Below are 16,669 nucleotides of genomic sequence, written 5' to 3'. Positions count from 1 at the left end.
CCGCAAGCACCGGTCCGGTTTGTCTGGGGGATCTTCGCCACTGGATACTACTCTGAGACTTTTAACTCTACCCTAGTCGGAAACGCCCCATCCTCTCGGCCAGGAGACATCAGGCCATCTCTCCGTCGCCCACTCTCCTGAGAGTCTGACTTGCCATCTCGAAGATAGCCCAGGGTGGTAACCATTCCTCGCCCACGAACTCCATGCCCGTCGTATCATTGCAGGCTCTTGCCCCGCATGCTGTTGGCTCCACGAGTCTAAATACAGCTAATGTGCCTGCCCAGTTCTCCACCCGCCTCACTCCATGACATGACTTGCGGAGACTGCCTGATTGATTATGTTTCCAGGGCGGGTTTATTGGGATGAGACAGTAGACTCTGCGGAAGCTTAAGCGGCGGGTTTGGGGTTTAGGGTTTTGGCGTTCCGCTCTCGTGTGGTCGAGAGTTCACGCGTCCCCTGGGACGATCGAAGGCGCGGTTTCTGGCAGTGGCAATTTAACTTTCCTGCAATCTGTCGCTGTAAGAGACTTGGCGTTGCAACTTCGCGCTTCAAAAAGGACACCTAGGTCCGAGGGATATAAATAGTCCTCACGCAACACCTGTCGGGGGTTCAGTTGCACACTAAAATTGATTTACCCTTTCACAGTTGCCGCCACAAGTCTTAGCTATGTCTGAGAAAAAGCAAGACGAGATCTTAGCCTCCGAACCCTACCACATCGAGTATACCGAAAAGGGTCAGGGTGTCGATGAGGATGCCGTCTTTGGAGAGATCACCGAAGAGGGTCCGAATTATCGCAATGTTTGCGCACCTCAACATTCCATGCCATACCTTCGTGAACTAACCAGTTGATTAGGTAGGATGGCTGGGAACCACCGCTCTCATGATGAAGACCCAGATCGGTCTGGGAGTTCTTTCGATACCGTTAGCCTTCGATGCCCTCGGTATGATCCCGGGAGTCATCGTCCTGTGCGCCATTGCCGCGATTACAACATGGTCCGACTATATTGTGGGTGTCTTTAAGCTGGCACACCGGGAGGTCTACGGGATTGATGATACTGGGGCACTCATGTTTGGGTATCCCGGCCGGGTTTTTTTTGGCGGGGCATTCTGCCTTTGTGAGTTTCTCTTTGAATAAAAGGTGAAGGACTCGGGCCGTTCTAACTATCGATTAGACTGGATTTTTGTGGCTGGCTCTGGAATGCTTGGGATCTCCATCTCCCTCAATGCAGTCTCCACCCACGGCGCTTGCACGGCCATCTTCGTGGCGGTAGCCGCTATTGCAGGCTTCCTGCTTGCTAGCATTCAAACCCTAGGTCGCATCAGCTGGATCGCGTGGGTGGGATTGTTCGGTATTATTACATCGAGTAAGAGTGATTCCGTCCAGGTGCTCCACATGAATCATTTCTAACATTACCCAACAGTCCTCATCGTCACAGTTGCTGTCGGACTCCAGGAGCGCCCATCGGCAGCGCCACAGGGAGGCGTTTGGGTCTCTGACTACAAGCTCGTGGGCAGCCCGACCTTTTCCGAAGCCATCACAGCTATCTCCTCGATCGTCTTTGCCTACGCAGGTACCCCGGCCTTCTTCTCAATCGTCTCCGAGATGCGCGAGCCCCGCCATTATACCCGGTCCCTTGTTATTTGCCAGTCCGTGGTTACGGTGGTCTACATTACCATTGGTATCGTTGTATACTATTACTGTGGAACCTATGTTTCTTCACCAGCCTTGGGCTCCGCTGGTCCGACTGTCAAGAAGGTCAGCTATGGCTTTGCGCTACCAGGTCTCCTGATGACCACACTGCTTGTCATCCATGTAAGCTACTATGAAGGGAAAGGGTTGAGAGAGTCTTGATTTACTAACATGTTCCCAGTTACCCGCCAAGTATATCTTCATCCGCATCTTGCAAGGCTCGAGGCACCTGACTGCGAACACTATGATCCACTGGGTGACCTGGCTCAGCTGCACGTCGGGTATCGCGATCATCGCATATATTATTGCCAGTGCTATTCCCGTGTTCAATGACTTGGTGTCCCTGGTTGGTGCCCTCCTGGGCACTCTGATGTCCTTCCAACCTATGGGCTGCATGTGGCTATATGATAACTGGAGCAAGGGCAAGGTCAGCAAATCGCCCAGGTGGATTCTTATGGTCTGCTGGAGCGTCTTTGTCATTCTATCCGGCACCTTCTTGATGATCGGGGGTACGTACGGATCGGTTGTTTCCATCATGGACAGTTATAAAAAGTCCGGTGGCTCCGCAGCCTGGTCCTGCGCCGATAACTCCAATTCGGTCTAAGATTCAACGTTTAATATGAAACCAGTGCTCTGCGTTACACTGGGGGTGGCTACTTCAAGACGTCTATACAACTTAGAAGTGACTGAAGCTGGATTTGGTATAGAGATATCTAGATATATCGATATATAGATGGCCACATAGATGAATGTAAATATTTCAAAGTTCAATAATATCCCATATCTTTAGTTGTTCAATGCTATAAACATTACTAGAATCAATGTCGCCATGGTGGTATTCAGGCAGCCAATGGACTGCCCCAGGCAACCTCCATGGAAGCTGCACATGACCAGTCGTTTGTTTGTTTGTTTCTTTCTTCTGCTTTCTACCTTTCCTCCTTTTCTATCCTTCATCGTCTCTCTCCTTTCCCCTTTCCTACAGTAACTATGCCACGATCTGGCCTTCGTAATGCTAGCAGCTCTTAGCTGCGTGGCCTAATTGCCACCACCATTTTGAGGCATCGTCCAGTGTGCGAAGGGCATCGCTCTGATGACAGAGCCTGGCGAGCTCACCATGAGCACTCTGCCCAACGGGCCGCTTTCTCGCCCCAATCGAAACAAAGTCCTGTCTTAACAGGCGCCACGAGGCCGCCACCCTTATTCCATCGCGTCATCCAGATGGTGACGACGCCTTAGCGAAGCTCACTCGGATTGAGAAGCCATTGGTGAGAGCGACTACATACCGCTGTTTTTGAAACTATCGTGAGTATCATGTTCTAACTCACCCGTCTTAACTAGTCGTGCCTCCGGTGGCGAGAACTATGAGCATGCTTTGCGCATCCAAAACTGCTAGACCACATGACGATGCCTCTATGTTCAACACAGACACACACCTACATCTGCCCGAGGGCGCAAAACTGAGGTCAAATCTTGGATCAGCCAGATGTTTGTCATGTTGTGTGTCGGGCGTTGCCCCCGTTTGATGGAATGGTTATTTGGGTAGGGGGGGACATTTGATCGTCTGGCGATGTTGTCCGCAAAAGTTCGTCGTCTCCGCCATATAATACAGACAGGCTCGGAGATGCACGCACATAAACCTGCCAAGTGCTAATCACCGTCGGATATGCCGCCTGAGACTTGTGTACTACAGGTGCTTTCTTGCCAACTGGCACATTGCATGGCCACCAGGAGTTGCTCGTTGTAGTGGCTATTGTTTTAAAAGGCAGCGTTTGCTGCGACGGTTGGTCAGGTTCCATGTTATACTATATCAAAACTATCTACATTCAGTCGGGCAATGATCCATGTTGACTCTGTACCGTTGGGAATGATGTGAGGATTGGATATCAAATATTATTTGTGTTGTGCAAAATTAGTACCTGTTTCATGTTTTATAGTCCCAAGATGGCAACCCCGACAATATGTATTTCACATAGTCAATAACACAATGTGCTTGATGGAAGGGTCCTACCTGACCATGGGGCATTCTGCCAAAGCTCATTCTTCATCAAACAAAACGTTATATAGATCCCCAAGTAAGTGGCTAGTGTCTAGAGACTGCCAGGCAACGACGGATGGGTATGGCGTAAACCAACCATAGAAACGACCAATATTATTGCAACATAGATGTCTTTCCAGGAGGCATGATAAGGAACTTATAGCGAATGTAGCATGACTGCCTATGGGTTCCTTGTCAGATCGTACAGAGAGAACACTTCCAATGCCCGCAGAATTATGCCTGGCCATGCATAGCGTCGCGTTGTTTCATGAAATTATATTCCTTACATGAAGACTGCATGCCATGCGAATATATATCCGCTTCATGCTGTGTAAATGGGAAACTACCGACAGAGTAAGTCGTCAGTTGGTATTAATCAAGAAAGGTTCCATTAATACTCAGCCTTCCACAGGAGCGTATGTCGGTATGTACAGCTCCGGTGATGTGCCTGAGAGCATGCGCCTTCTTTTATTACAATGATGTCCGATATACTTATTCTGGAGTGGCCCAGGCAGGCCGATAGAGCTCTAGAAGCCACAACATATGGATAGATGCTTGGATATCCCTAGCCTAGGGCAAAGCAAGCTATATACCAGTCGGTAACAAAGAAGAGTCGTAGAGCTAAGCTTTATTCACGATTCAAGAAGTACACTATGTGAAGAGAAAATACTAGACAATACATGCACCAGAATGCTATCCACGGATGTGGTGGCGCAACACCCTCGGTCGAGACCGGCGTCAGAAATATCAGGTTACCTTTCTTCGATGCCGCCGTGATCCTGCAGTTGCTTAGACCCTGATAGCTCTCTCCCAGATTCTGACGTCTGCCTCTGTATTCTTTGCAACCGTTTCCGAGGTCCGCTACTCCGCGGACACGCCTTCGCCGACGGGCAGAGGAATATCTCTTTTGGAGGAGCCTTCGCCGCCACCTCCACCCGATGCACCACCAGGGTTTTGCTCGCCTTTATGAAGTGAGTGTTAGCCGCTGTCTCGGTTACAGAGTGCAGAGAAATACTTGCCGCCACCTGGAAGACCGGCTGGAAGATCAACTGGCAGGCCACCTAGCACGCCACGTTTACCCGATGCGGCACCAGGCTTTTGCCCGCCTTTATGAAGCGAGTGTTAGCCGCCGTTTCCCTCACTGCAAGTAGGGTATAGAGAACTCTTACCGCCACCTGCGAGAGCACCTCTCAGACCACCTAGCACGCCTTCTGCACCCGGTGCGGCACCAGGCTTTTGCTCGCCTTTATGAACTGAGTGTTAGTCGCCGTCTGGCTGACTGCAAGTAGGGTATAGAGAATACTTGCCACCACCTTGGAGGCTATCTGGGAAGAGACCTTTCAGGGCAGCTGGGAGGCCACCTGTAACCCCCCCAAACGGATTTGCAATATCTCCCACTTTCCCCGTACCCTGGGCTGTCGGGTCTACCGGTGCCGCGGTAGAGAAAGAGGCCAGCCCGAAGGCCACGATAGAAACGATGGCTGAGTAACGCATAGTGTGATGTTTTAGACACTGAGTAGCAGGTGGAAATGTAGAGTTTTTGAGAAATGGCGGTTTGACGCTGGTTAGAGTTGCAGAAGAGGATGGTCGCTTGATGAATCGTCTTTCTGGGGTTTTGTGAAGGTTCTTATAGCTCTAAGTGAATGCATCAATTTAGTCTGCTTGTGTCGATTGACGGGCTTGGTCGACCATGGATCTGGTCTCAGGGGTTGATCGGCGCACGATACATGGATCACATCTGCAGGTTGCCGATAGTGTCCTTTATTTTTTTGAGATGATCTGCCGGGCCTTGCGTGTGTCCCTGAAGCTTAATCTACGCTTTATACTGTGGTTGTTGTGCGTTGTGTATATCTCACATGCGAGCGTCACATTCTGCTACGCGTACACTGCTTATTGAGACTCAGTAGTAGGACCTCTCATCGTACTCGCTCAATGCCTCGGTATAAACATGAGATGGTCATTATAGCTTGACATGTTTAGACACATCAAGAACATTGTCACGTTTCGGGAAGTCGGAGTAGTCGCATCCGCGCTTTAGATGTATCACCTCGCTAGCATGGCGATCTTCATCGATCACGTCATGGTGCAGGTTGGTCTTAGTGTATTCAGAATGCAGCAACCACTCTCTAAATCGCTTATATGAAGGTGTATCATACTACGGCTAACTCAAAAGCTTAGTCTATAGTTACCTCCCTACATTACAAGATCTAATATTGTCAAATCCAACCACACGCATCCGTCAGTGTGTGGGACTCATAAATCAATTCATTGGAGATATTGGACGTTGGGGATAAATCTCGTAGCTATCCAGATATCACTGTTGACCAGATTATAAATGCCCGTGTGATATCCAATATGCATTAACAACATGAGGGTCGCCGTGGGGGTGTATCATGACTATCAAGAACAAGATGTATGATGATCGACAAACATCCGATGATCGAATGCAAGGGACGGAACTAGTATATGATATCTGGCCCAAAGAGGAAGATCAAACTAGATCTATCGGCATACCCGGGCAGAGCATGGGCAATCGAGCCCCTGTTCTGAAAACAAGGCCTTCATTACGTGTGTAGCGTCGCTCTACACGAGAACTTCGCTCGTTCTGAATCTCGGAAACCTAGAACTCAATATCCCGATTTATCTGGAATTCACTTCTTCAAAGCATAATATACAAGCCAAGACTCCTTTCCGATATAACCAAGAAATATTAACACGAACAAGAACTATATACAATTAACCCGTGACCTCGAGCCCATTACTCTCACACTAACTTTTCCTTCAACCCGTTGCTCGTATCCGGACGAACAAGGTAAAGAAACTTGAAGAAGTTCAGATACGCAAGCCCCGTATAAGTAACAGGAACATAGCAGGCACCACGCCGAATCCACCACATAGCGACACGCGCGGCCCAGTCCGGCGACACAATGGCCTTTCCCATCTGCGACTCAAACGCAGCGGGTACAATATGTCGGTAAAGAACGCGCGGATCATCGTAGAGGGCACGCGCATAGGGCATAAACGCACGCTTGGACGCCGAATACCTCTGCATCTCGGGGATGCCCCATGCAGGATGGATCTCGATCTCGCTGCCGACGTACCATATCTCCGGGACTGTCTTCCTCGCGCGTCCTGCATTCTGTTCCAGGAACAGCTCGATGAGTCGTATCGTCGAGTTGCAATTGGCGTCCATGGCGTCTAACCCCTTGGTCCCGTGTGACAGTATGAGGATATCAGCGTCTTCGAGGATCGGGCCGACGCGTGAGAAGTCTTCATGTGTCCAGTCCCTGCCGAATCCGAGTTTCCGGATGTCCTTTACCCCTTCGGCTTGTAGTTGCTTCTCGATTGCGCGTCCGAATGCACCGGACCCGCCGGTCAGAGCTACCCGTTTGTTGCGGACGAAGTATGCGGTACCGGCTACCCAGTCGAAGAGCTTCACCATGGAGCCCATGTACCGGTCGGGGTAAACGTGGTGTAGGGCGTGGAACTCGGGGCCGACGAAAAGCCAGCTGCGGTCTTTGGGCACTGTGTCGAAGGCGATGTGGTTTGAGTCTCGACCGCTCATGGCAATGACTACCATGGTCCTTATGAATTCGAAGGCAGATACTAGGATCAGTGGCGTGCTGTCAGGGCTTCCGTTGTTATCTGTGATGGAGTTGCGGGCAATGAACCAGCCGACGACGCTTCCCAGGATCTTGCTGAGCATCTCCAACGGCAAGGAAATCCAGGCATTCTGTCGTAGGTATCGGTTGTTGAACTTCAGGGAGCGATTGTAGTAGAGGTGGTGGAATTGATGGCACCAGGACAGCCATCGCAGGAACCGCCATTGCGACTTGGACCACTGGTGGAGGAGGTAGTGCGCTGTATCGAAGAAGACCGAGCCGGTGATGTACAGGTAGAAAAAGGACACGGCAAATGCAAGCGGAGACATGATTAACTAACAATAGACTTGTGCTTTACTGGTTTCATCCTTTGAGCCATTCTGACGAATTGATATAAATATGGCTTCTGGGATAGTAAGGCAGGCATTGGAAGTAATAGGGCAGCTTCAGAGACTTCTGAGACACCAGCATCGCCACGAGGCGTAGTCGATACCAGGTTGTCTACCCCCATTGCGAGGCCACTGCTCTGAGACATGCCTTCTTGGCCTTCGTGACGTGATCCACTATCGCCGGCTCCAGTTTGGTTCCAGGTGGCTGCACTGGGGTTATGGGACATGTGCTACGGTAACCTCATGCTGCGGCAGTTTTGGGTATCGCTGAACTGTTCTAAGAACTGGGTATTTGTTAGGCCTATCACTCTAGTCACAAAAGCCATTGATTGAATCTTGTGTTAGGATATCATCACACCCCTATGGTCAGCCAAGAACCTTTCTCGGCCACTAGAACTACATAGAAAGTGCCAAGTGTAAGTATGGTTGAGATCATCCGGTACCCCACGAGCGGTAGGATCAGAATACCGTCACAGGGCATGTTCACTGTGGCAGGACAAATACTTTCCTTCCCGGTGCCAAACCCTGAACGGCGGCATTTCGAACGAGGAAAGAGACACCGAGCTACGCCCTTCCTTTGATCAGAACCCACAGGATGGGATTTATTTGTAACACTCCCGTTCCGATCGATAGCAGCCTAGCACACTCATAGCGCTATGCATACCGCTAGAGGCACCAGTCTACCCTCCATATTCCACCCAGGGGTCCAATGGCTCCACTCACTTTACATACTAAAGGTAGTTAGTGCGATATATCATGAACGGAACACAGATTCCGTAGTTTGGCGGCGACATGTCGCCATGTCTGAGATTGATTCCCATACGCAGCACTCCTAGAACCAAGTTGGCACGTAAAACCATGGAGCAGTTTCGATCTCCGACCGGACGTTACTGGATCAGGTAGAATGCCCAGCAAACAGGGATCTGCGGCGCGATTGATCGTATTTTATGCCTGTTGCGGATTAGTTCACCTTGAGTGACTGAGTTGTCAGAGCATGGTCCAGAAAGCCAATGTTTTAGTGGCTTGGATCTGTTTCATATCAAGAAGGAAATTTGGTTGCAGTGAACCCCGTTTCCCAGGACGTTTCGGATTTTCCCCGTTGGGCGGAATCAGCCTTACTCCACCAAAGCGTTAGTTTCTAGAACGGTGCTTGTTCGAGTATCATTGCTTGATCTTGGGGTTAATTCGATGCGTGCACGTCTGTCGTTAGGGCACTGCCATACAGGCAGGAATTGAACAAGGTGCAACATGTCCTCCACCGACAGACAGCCAGATTAAGGGGTTACCCAGAATTATTCCTCGGTATTAGATCTGGGAAATCTCGGCGGCTTGTTTTTTTCTCACAAACCAGCAAACAAGAACCCATTCATATCCAAGGGCGGAATAGTATGCCCCACCAAACGCTTAACGGTGGAGCCAAGCTTAAAATAAGTCTGTTTACGGGAAGCCGTTCGGCCTATCGGAGACGCAACCCTTTCTTCAGCCCTAAATACCTCGTGGCAGTGCATACGAATACGAATGTGGATTGGACAATGGCGGTCTACCCACGAGGAAAACTTCGATTCAGTAGGGGGGTGGCTGAGATGTGACGGGCATATATGTTGTCAAGGTTGCGATAATGATAAGATGGGTAGGGGGCTAGTCCAGACTATCCAGTTGGGAAATGTGGGTATCCCTTACTCAATCTATGTTAACTAGCGCTCAAAAAGGGCGAAAGGTGGGATTGAAGGATCAATAATACGAGTCCTTATAGCTTCATGGATATCTACGATGGCTTTCTTGGCACGATAGTTAAGGCTCAATTCCATGGCTGCCTATAATGAAAGGTAGCATTCTCCAACGCTCTGAGGCTCCCAGATGCAACATCTCAATCTTTCCCTCTCAGTGTTGTATATTCTCTCACCCTTTCCATTTATCAATCAAATCTAGGCACCAGTCTGTGCGTAAGCTACGGTGTGCCAGCTTACGGAACAGTGCGAGGACGAGCTGGTTCTATTTGTCACAAAGTGGATTCTTCGTGCCGAGGCACATTTCATGCGATCAAGAGCGAACAATACAGGGCATGCTCTAAAGTCATTGGTGTATAAACCAGCGCAAGGCTGTCCATTCGCCCTATTTCTCCCTAATATGATAGCTCTTCAGCTTAAGGAACGGATCGAATGCCTTTGGCCTAGAGTATATCCCATTGCCGAGTTTTTCCACACGGAGAGGCCTCCTTGTCCATCCACTGTATTTTGACACCATGAGAGATAACTTCCGTCGAGGTTTGTAGCAATCAGGGACTCCAGACTGATCTCACTTTGCGGCGTAAATTTGCCTTGGGTGTTGTCATAACCGTTGTACTTAGGAGTAGATCTTGGATTCTATTATCCTACATATTCATGGAGTTTTCACAATGGCCTTATGTGTTATGCATGCTCCAGGGCCATTGTACTTAAACGCGTTTAGTGACTATATTCTAATTACTTGTTTGTCAGTAAGGGTGAGATACAAATCCTACGTGGATTCTATTCGTTAGTATACCCCAAATACTACTATATCCAGGCTTGCTGCCGCCTATCAATCGTGCGATATAACGGACTACAGTATTTTTGAACACCATTCATCTATAGTAAATGTTTTACTACCATCACAAGATCAGGTCACTCCAAATCCATGTTCAATTGGGTGATAATAGCATCTTTCCATAAGTACGGTTTACATATGTTTCGATCAATATAAATCATGTGCACTCAAACCATTACCAGCCCTTCCATGGAATCCAAGTATCGCGCACAATGTCATTCTCATCCACCACATAATACACGTGAAAAGCGGCTGCAGTGATGCAGGCATGTTGACAATATACGGATACCTTTTGTCCTACTCGAAACACATCCTCAACATTCTGTGTGCCCCCAGCCATAGCCATCTGGTCGGAAGGAAGACCAAGGATGCCATGCTCTTGAGATAAGCGAACCACATGCCAATCAGGTTGCTCAACAAGTTGACCAAAACCTGGAATGGAACTGGTCTCTCGGGACAGGGCTATGGCACCGGCATTGATGAGAGCTTCGTTGCGCTCAGGATAGACGCTACACACGTCGGCTAGGACGCGCACTGCTTGGTCTGTCCGGTTTACTAGACCGGTGCATACTTGCTGAAGGTCAAGTGCGGGAAAATTACCTAACAGAATAAGTCAACTGCTGTCATGGCCATATAGGTGTAAGGCGAGAATACCTGCATGGAGTTCTATAATATATCCCTCGGGGATTCTGTCTTTGATGGCTTCAATCGCATGAGCAGTAGGTGTTGATCCGATGGATAGAACAAAAGAGCGATCAGGGTCAGTCGACGGAACCATCTGTGAGGCAGCTAGGGCACCCTCTAGCTCAGAGTGGAGGACTACATCCACCGACTCACGATCACGACATCCATATGAATGGCCCGCATGACAATAAAATCCATAGATCGATACTGCGGATGAGCTCTCTGCGCGTTCGATGACTTGGCGTAGACGCGGGGAATTGTTCATAAGACCAGCGCGGTGAGAGCCGACATCAACCTTGACGAAGACATCCCATCTCTCCAGTCCTGGATTCTGCAAGGAGAATTGCTCCAAAAGGTCTATCTGCTGCTCATTGTCGACCATAAGCTGGATTTTGATTGATTGTCTGATCTTCACAAGACGTGGGAGGACACTGTCGCTGACGGGCAGCCCGTAAAGACACTAGAGATAGTGAGCTCGCCAATTCAGCGGTACAGTTCGGTACATAGAGTATTCTCACCTCGTCTAGGACTCCCTCTGCGACCAATGGCAAAGCACCTTCGATTTCGCACACTGTCGAAGCAACGATCTTGCGGTGTTTACCTCCTTCTAGCATCATCCGCGTCACTTCAATACTCTGTGCAAAAGGTGTCATTTCGTATCCTTGTACGCTGAGTGCAATGCTTATACTGACCTTGAGCGTTTTAACGTGGGGTCGAAAGGAGATACCCAGTTGCGAGACATCACTGTGCAGGCGCCTGATGTTGTTCTCTATGAGAGGACGACTCAATACCAAGGCTGGTGTCGGCAGGTTGCAAATAGGCCTATTCACATAGGACCTGTGGGTTTGAAGAGAGATATCCATTTTAACACTGAAGGATAATTTGCAATGTTGTCGGTTGTGATGGTCAGGATGTGAAACACAAAAAGGAATTGACGTTTCCCGGCGGAATAAATTTGCTTGGCGATAGTTGACCGGCGGAAAGATGAACATAGAATTTATCCTAGTATCGCACTAAACCGAGAGACGCCTGTTGCAGCCATGACCAAACTATTGTCAAATTGATAGCGGCTATGAAAGACCACAGCGCGGTAATCTGTCGCTCGTGGATGGGCCAATGAGAAGCCATAGCGTGGTTATGATCTACCAGTAGTATATCGATAGATGTTAAGATGTCGACCTAATTTGACATCCCACACTCTCATGTCCACTTTGTGATCACGACCCGTTGCGAGATAACATGTATATTGCAGAGGGCTAGGGAAATGCCAGGTGTACCATAAACTTAGCATAGGTATATATCATTCCAGAACGCGCCGTATGTTCGTCTTTTATAAGACACACTATGCTACATGGGCATTATATGTCCACACAGCTGCTCGTAGCCAGCCAGTGCATCCAGCTAGCCCATCCCAACCTGTGAGTGATGCTGCGATAGAAAGGATACACGATAATCTGTAGTAAGAATGTGCATAGCCAAATACAGCCTTGGATGGTCTTTGTAAGCTATCAGGTTAGAAATGTTAGCTGTACAGTACTCAATATATACAGTCGGACACTGTCCATGTGACCTAGAGAACCTATAGTTTGCCGCCACACTGATCATAGTGCCTGCAAAGTCACCGTCACACCAAACATCTACCTTTGTATTTAGGCGACTCATCTATGAACTCTGTGTGCGTTGTGTATTTCATCACGATAGTCATCATCCTGGCATGGAGTATGTTGAACGTTAGGAAGAATATACATTGCATTGGTCAACTCCCGCGCTCTTTTCTGCAGGCATCCCACAACTGAGAAGATATCATGTAAGCATAGTTACCGGAGAAGTTTTTACGTGTTGGTTTAGGTCATTGGCGATCGAGCAAGTATGTGATTTACATTCAAGGAGCCCGATCCTTCGAGTCCCCAGCTTGTACAAAAGGAAGAATATATACTGGTGTTAATCTAGGTTTCCACCTATTTAAGGGTAGGTCATATATCTTGTAACAGTGCACGATGATGGTATTATCCTCTCAGTGCTATATATGTTCCGAATCACATAGTGCCTCGTCGACAATATCCCACCCAGCCTTCTTCCGTGACACTGTGCAATGTCACCGGCAACCAAATACAGTTGGCGAACATGAACGAGCAGCCAAGCGTGCTATACAGGACCACAAGTAAATGGACCATGAACCTTGCCAGCTTTGTAGTTACTCCTCTGTTGAGAATAACGTTAGTACACGCACGACACTCCACATTCTAGACAAGTATGGAGTAACTTACTATATCCGCGATGCTGGAATATAAACCACCGACCAAGACAGTCAGACCGAAGAGGAAAACCAATCCGTTGACGATACTGCGAAGTAGGTTCTCCCTGGAGTACCATTTTCCCTTGCGAAGAAGCATGTACCACATGACTGGAGGCAGGTAGAAAGAGAACCCAGAGGTGAAAATCGCTGAGGCGATGGATAGCAAGTCTGAGAAGAAAGGGATGGCTTCGGCGATGACCCAAGCTATTACTGTGATGACGGTGATAACGGTTAGCCATGTGATCCACCCCATGGTCGTATTGATATATTTGGTGACGCTGTTGGTATATATCCGTTGATGGATTAAGCGACCCGCGACGATGGTGTTGATGGCGCCCGAGATAAAGATGACGGGTAGTGCTACGCCGAATGCAATCTTGCTAATCAGCGGGCCGGCTGATAGAAGGGCAGGGGACTCGACGTCTGGTCCGACGAAGGCATAGATGGTGGCGCCTGTGATGGTGTAGATCGCTATCTGCAGGAAGCCGAGCGCCCAGATTGACTTCTTGTAGTCCTTCGGGGTATGCATTTCGTCCATGAAAGAAAACTGGGTGGTGGCGAAGGAGTAGGCAAATACTATGTTGGTGATGGCTATGAACCCTTCGGCAAAGGTTGGATTTCCTTGAGATACCGCGGACCAGTTCACTGCTGATAGTCCGCCGGGTGCATCCGAAGATTGGATTCCTGTTGCGATGATAGTAATGCCAATTGCTGCAACGATGGAGGCGAAGTCAACATATCCAAGCCAGGCCATATCGGCAAAGGACGAGGGAATTGACAGCAATAGCAGGATGATGGCAGAGACGCCACCAAACAGAAGAGAGCAAATATCGCTTCCAGTGATGTGACGGAAGGCAATGGTGCCAGTTAAGCAGTGCGACCCTGTTACAAAAACGACCGACAGAACGAGCATGGCTGTGAGTACTTCATACCCAAAACGTCCTCCTATCAAAGTCCCAGCATCCCCATAATGCCGTATGGATGGATGGGCTAGTTTCACTTGTCCAATAATGTCTGACGTGTATACCGCAAGCAAGCCAATTCCAACCGTGCATATCACGCCGGCGGCCATCCCAAGGGTAGCAAACGCTGAGGGGAGTGACAGGGCACCCAGTGCAATCGCTTCAACAACTAATAGGACCGTGAGCTGTACCCATCCCACCCGGTGGTATTTTATTTCACCGGCCTCGATGATCCGCTGTTCGACATCATCCACCCCCTTCGTGATCTTGCCATGGGAAAATGAAGCTTCAGAGGCAGGATAGTCCGGCCACTCGAGCTTTTCCTTGTGTGTGCTGGTGCGGTCTGCCTCATTGCCGGCGGCAGTATCCGTGATATCGTCTTGGTTCCTCATACTGTCAAGAGATGCTTAAACAGGGGATGCAGGGGAAAGAAAAAGAGGAGTTGAAAATCAATTGCAACCCAACCGATCGGAATTCAAAGGATAGACGAACAAAACGCCTTTTGATCGAACTACCACGATCAAATCGGGACAAGGTTACACGGAGATGTCCGAGGGGCACTGCGTTTTTGGTATTGAATACCATCTCGTATCGGCTTTATGCAAGACACCCCTTGCATTGGTAGCGACGGCCTCGATTGATCATGACACGGCGTTGAAATGACGTATCTGACTCTGCAGATGTTGAGACCATCCTCCGCATCCGGGGTTCGCACCAACTCCTGACGCAGCGCGGTTCTTCATCTGATTGGTTTCCGACCGGATATCATCGCGGACCGACCCACTGGTCTAACCAGAGCAGGAATAGCGCCTGTCGATGCAATCTCCGCGTATGCAACCAGCCTGTTCACTGCGCTCTAGATCTCGTGGAATTGGACGTTTTTAAGTGAAGATCCAGCTTTGGCATAAGCTCGAGGTGGATTGGAACCTCATTGTCATATTGTTTTCCGGCTTCCTTGGGTCATGCTCCCCATCCCTCGCAGGATCTATGCGGCCAAGGAACCCGACTAAAACTTACTCAAGGCACTGAGATAGAGTTGCCCCCAGTGCGCAGCGGTGCGGATGCTGACCCTATGGCATCCGACTTGCCGCGGATGCTGAACCTCCCATCGGCATCCGCAACGCGGGGGTTCGGATCGGATTCGGGCTGGGGTTCAATGTATGGAGGTTGCCACGATACATGAGCTAGTTGTCAGTTGTCACACAGTAGTATCGGGAAACCCCAGGATTCCAATGCGGGGGAAATGGACCCAAAGTCGTTGTTACTCTGGCCATGTTCCACAACACCTCTCGCCTCTTGTTGGGGACTATCATCCTTTCGGGTAATGTCCGTTTCACGCCCGAATAATATGGATTATTGTCGACAAGATAGGTTCGGATAAGCACGATCGCTACACCGTAACAATAGAACAGGTAAATGTGACACGTAAGCCTCAACTTTATCTCTGAACGTCAACTGTTGAAGTTCAACATCCCGAGATTCGGACTACCTTCAGTCTGCCACGTTTACTCGCACATCCCTTACCTATGTGTACATGATCTTGCTGATCGATGTCCCTTACTTCGAGGCTTACACGTGGTCAAAGAAAGCTCTGCATCTACAGAAGCTTTCTTGGCATTTCCTTTGCACACGCTTCGCCATCAAGCCCCTTGCTTTGGGTGAAACGATAACCTGCTTTCCGATGCCCATTTATGTTTGCCTCTGTATCCATGCTAAAGGTGGTGTCAACTCTTCGCCGCAAATCGAGTTTCCATTACAAATGGCGCATGTGGTTAGACATTCCCAAAACGAACTGGACCGACATAGATAAACGTGCCTTTTACAGGTTAGCACACAGAGTAGTGCTGCTGCGCTTGGCATCCACTACCTAATCGTGCATCAATCTTTTTTTGGAACTCGTTGAGTTCCCTGAGAGTTGAAAATTCAGCGAGAAACGGCACCCTTAACAAGTCTTGGTTTTTACCTCTCTTAGCGTCGGACCATTTTGCGAGGAGAACATGTCGGCCGAATCTAGCCTGCAGCTTCGAGTCTAGCCATTTAAAACAATCTGTGAAGTCAGCTTTCACCAGGTCGGATATAAATCGGCTATGGACAAATAGTGATGTATCCACCTGTTAGTCTGGGGGGGGGCTTTGCGATGCTGGACTCCACACCGTGGTTCGCTTACAGAGTTTCAATTACCTAAAGAAAGACACCATATGTCGCGTAGATCTGAAGAGGCTCGTCGCGACTTTGCCTGTAGGGTAATACATTGGGCAGTTAACAGGCATTGTCATATTAGGGGTATAAAGTCATGTGAGTGTCCCAGCGCTTTGGGTTCCGGAGTTGCGATTACATCAAAAGCTATCATCATATGTGACTCACCTACAATAAAGCGGCCAACGATGTAATTATTGCACATACAAGGATGAAAATGTGCCAGACACCTCTTCCTGGTGCTTGCTTT

General features: G+C 49.0%; 6 protein-coding genes across 6 annotated transcripts; 1 reads left to right on the top strand and 5 right to left on the bottom strand.

Annotated features, from left to right (window-relative positions):
- Positions 1–186: 186 nt before the first annotated feature.
- On the top strand, positions 187–2,447 carry BDV37DRAFT_246201 (transmembrane amino acid transporter protein-domain-containing protein). Its single transcript, XM_032081726.1, has 5 exons — positions 187–798; positions 854–1,115; positions 1,173–1,364; positions 1,422–1,813; positions 1,872–2,447. The coding sequence occupies exons 1-5, from the start codon at positions 667–669 to the stop codon at positions 2,292–2,294; spliced, it is 1,401 nt and encodes a 466-aa protein (XP_031942289.1). The 5' UTR covers positions 187–666; the 3' UTR covers positions 2,295–2,447.
- Positions 2,448–2,692: 245 nt separating this feature from the next.
- BDV37DRAFT_246198 (uncharacterized protein) lies at positions 2,693–3,650 on the bottom strand. The gene is made up of 2 exons (XM_032081725.1): positions 3,029–3,650; positions 2,693–2,955 (listed from the first exon to the last, which is right to left on the bottom strand). Exon 1 carries the CDS (start codon positions 3,484–3,486, stop codon positions 3,181–3,183), a length of 306 nt encoding a protein of 101 aa, XP_031942288.1. The 5' UTR covers positions 3,487–3,650; the 3' UTR covers positions 2,693–2,955; positions 3,029–3,180.
- A 936-nt stretch (positions 3,651–4,586) lies between these two features.
- On the bottom strand, positions 4,587–5,219 carry BDV37DRAFT_282207 (uncharacterized protein; the record flags this gene model as incomplete). Its single annotated transcript, XM_032086989.1, has 4 exons — positions 4,587–4,687; positions 4,751–4,831; positions 4,895–4,969; positions 5,036–5,219. The coding sequence occupies 4 exons, from the start codon at positions 5,217–5,219 to the stop codon at positions 4,587–4,589; spliced, it is 441 nt and encodes a 146-aa protein (XP_031942287.1).
- Positions 5,220–6,489: 1,270 nt separating this feature from the next.
- Positions 6,490–7,656, bottom strand: BDV37DRAFT_293356 (uncharacterized protein; the record flags this gene model as incomplete). Its single annotated transcript, XM_032089387.1, has 1 exon — positions 6,490–7,656. The coding sequence occupies one exon, from the start codon at positions 7,654–7,656 to the stop codon at positions 6,490–6,492; it is 1,167 nt and encodes a 388-aa protein (XP_031942286.1).
- Positions 7,657–10,358: 2,702 nt separating this feature from the next.
- On the bottom strand, positions 10,359–11,828 carry BDV37DRAFT_293354 (D-serine ammonia-lyase DSD1; the record flags this gene model as incomplete). Its single annotated transcript, XM_032089386.1, has 4 exons — positions 10,359–10,881; positions 10,936–11,425; positions 11,484–11,600; positions 11,658–11,828. The coding sequence occupies 4 exons, from the start codon at positions 11,826–11,828 to the stop codon at positions 10,457–10,459; spliced, it is 1,203 nt and encodes a 400-aa protein (XP_031942285.1). The 3' UTR covers positions 10,359–10,456.
- Positions 11,829–13,110: 1,282 nt separating this feature from the next.
- On the bottom strand, positions 13,111–14,778 carry BDV37DRAFT_293352 (transmembrane amino acid transporter protein-domain-containing protein; the record flags this gene model as incomplete). Its single annotated transcript, XM_032089385.1, has 2 exons — positions 13,233–14,778; positions 13,111–13,167 (listed from the first exon to the last, which is right to left on the bottom strand). The coding sequence occupies exons 1-2, from the start codon at positions 14,613–14,615 to the stop codon at positions 13,111–13,113; spliced, it is 1,440 nt and encodes a 479-aa protein (XP_031942284.1). The 5' UTR covers positions 14,616–14,778.
- Positions 14,779–16,669: the final 1,891 nt, after the last annotated feature.

The sequence above is a fragment of the Aspergillus pseudonomiae genome (assembly GCF_009193645.1).
Source record: "Aspergillus pseudonomiae strain CBS 119388 unplaced genomic scaffold BDV37scaffold_26, whole genome shotgun sequence".
NCBI lineage: Eukaryota > Fungi > Ascomycota > Eurotiomycetes > Eurotiales > Aspergillaceae > Aspergillus > Aspergillus pseudonomiae.
The sequence above is the reverse complement of the archived record's forward strand: the minus strand, read 5'-3'. Positions and strand labels throughout refer to the sequence as shown.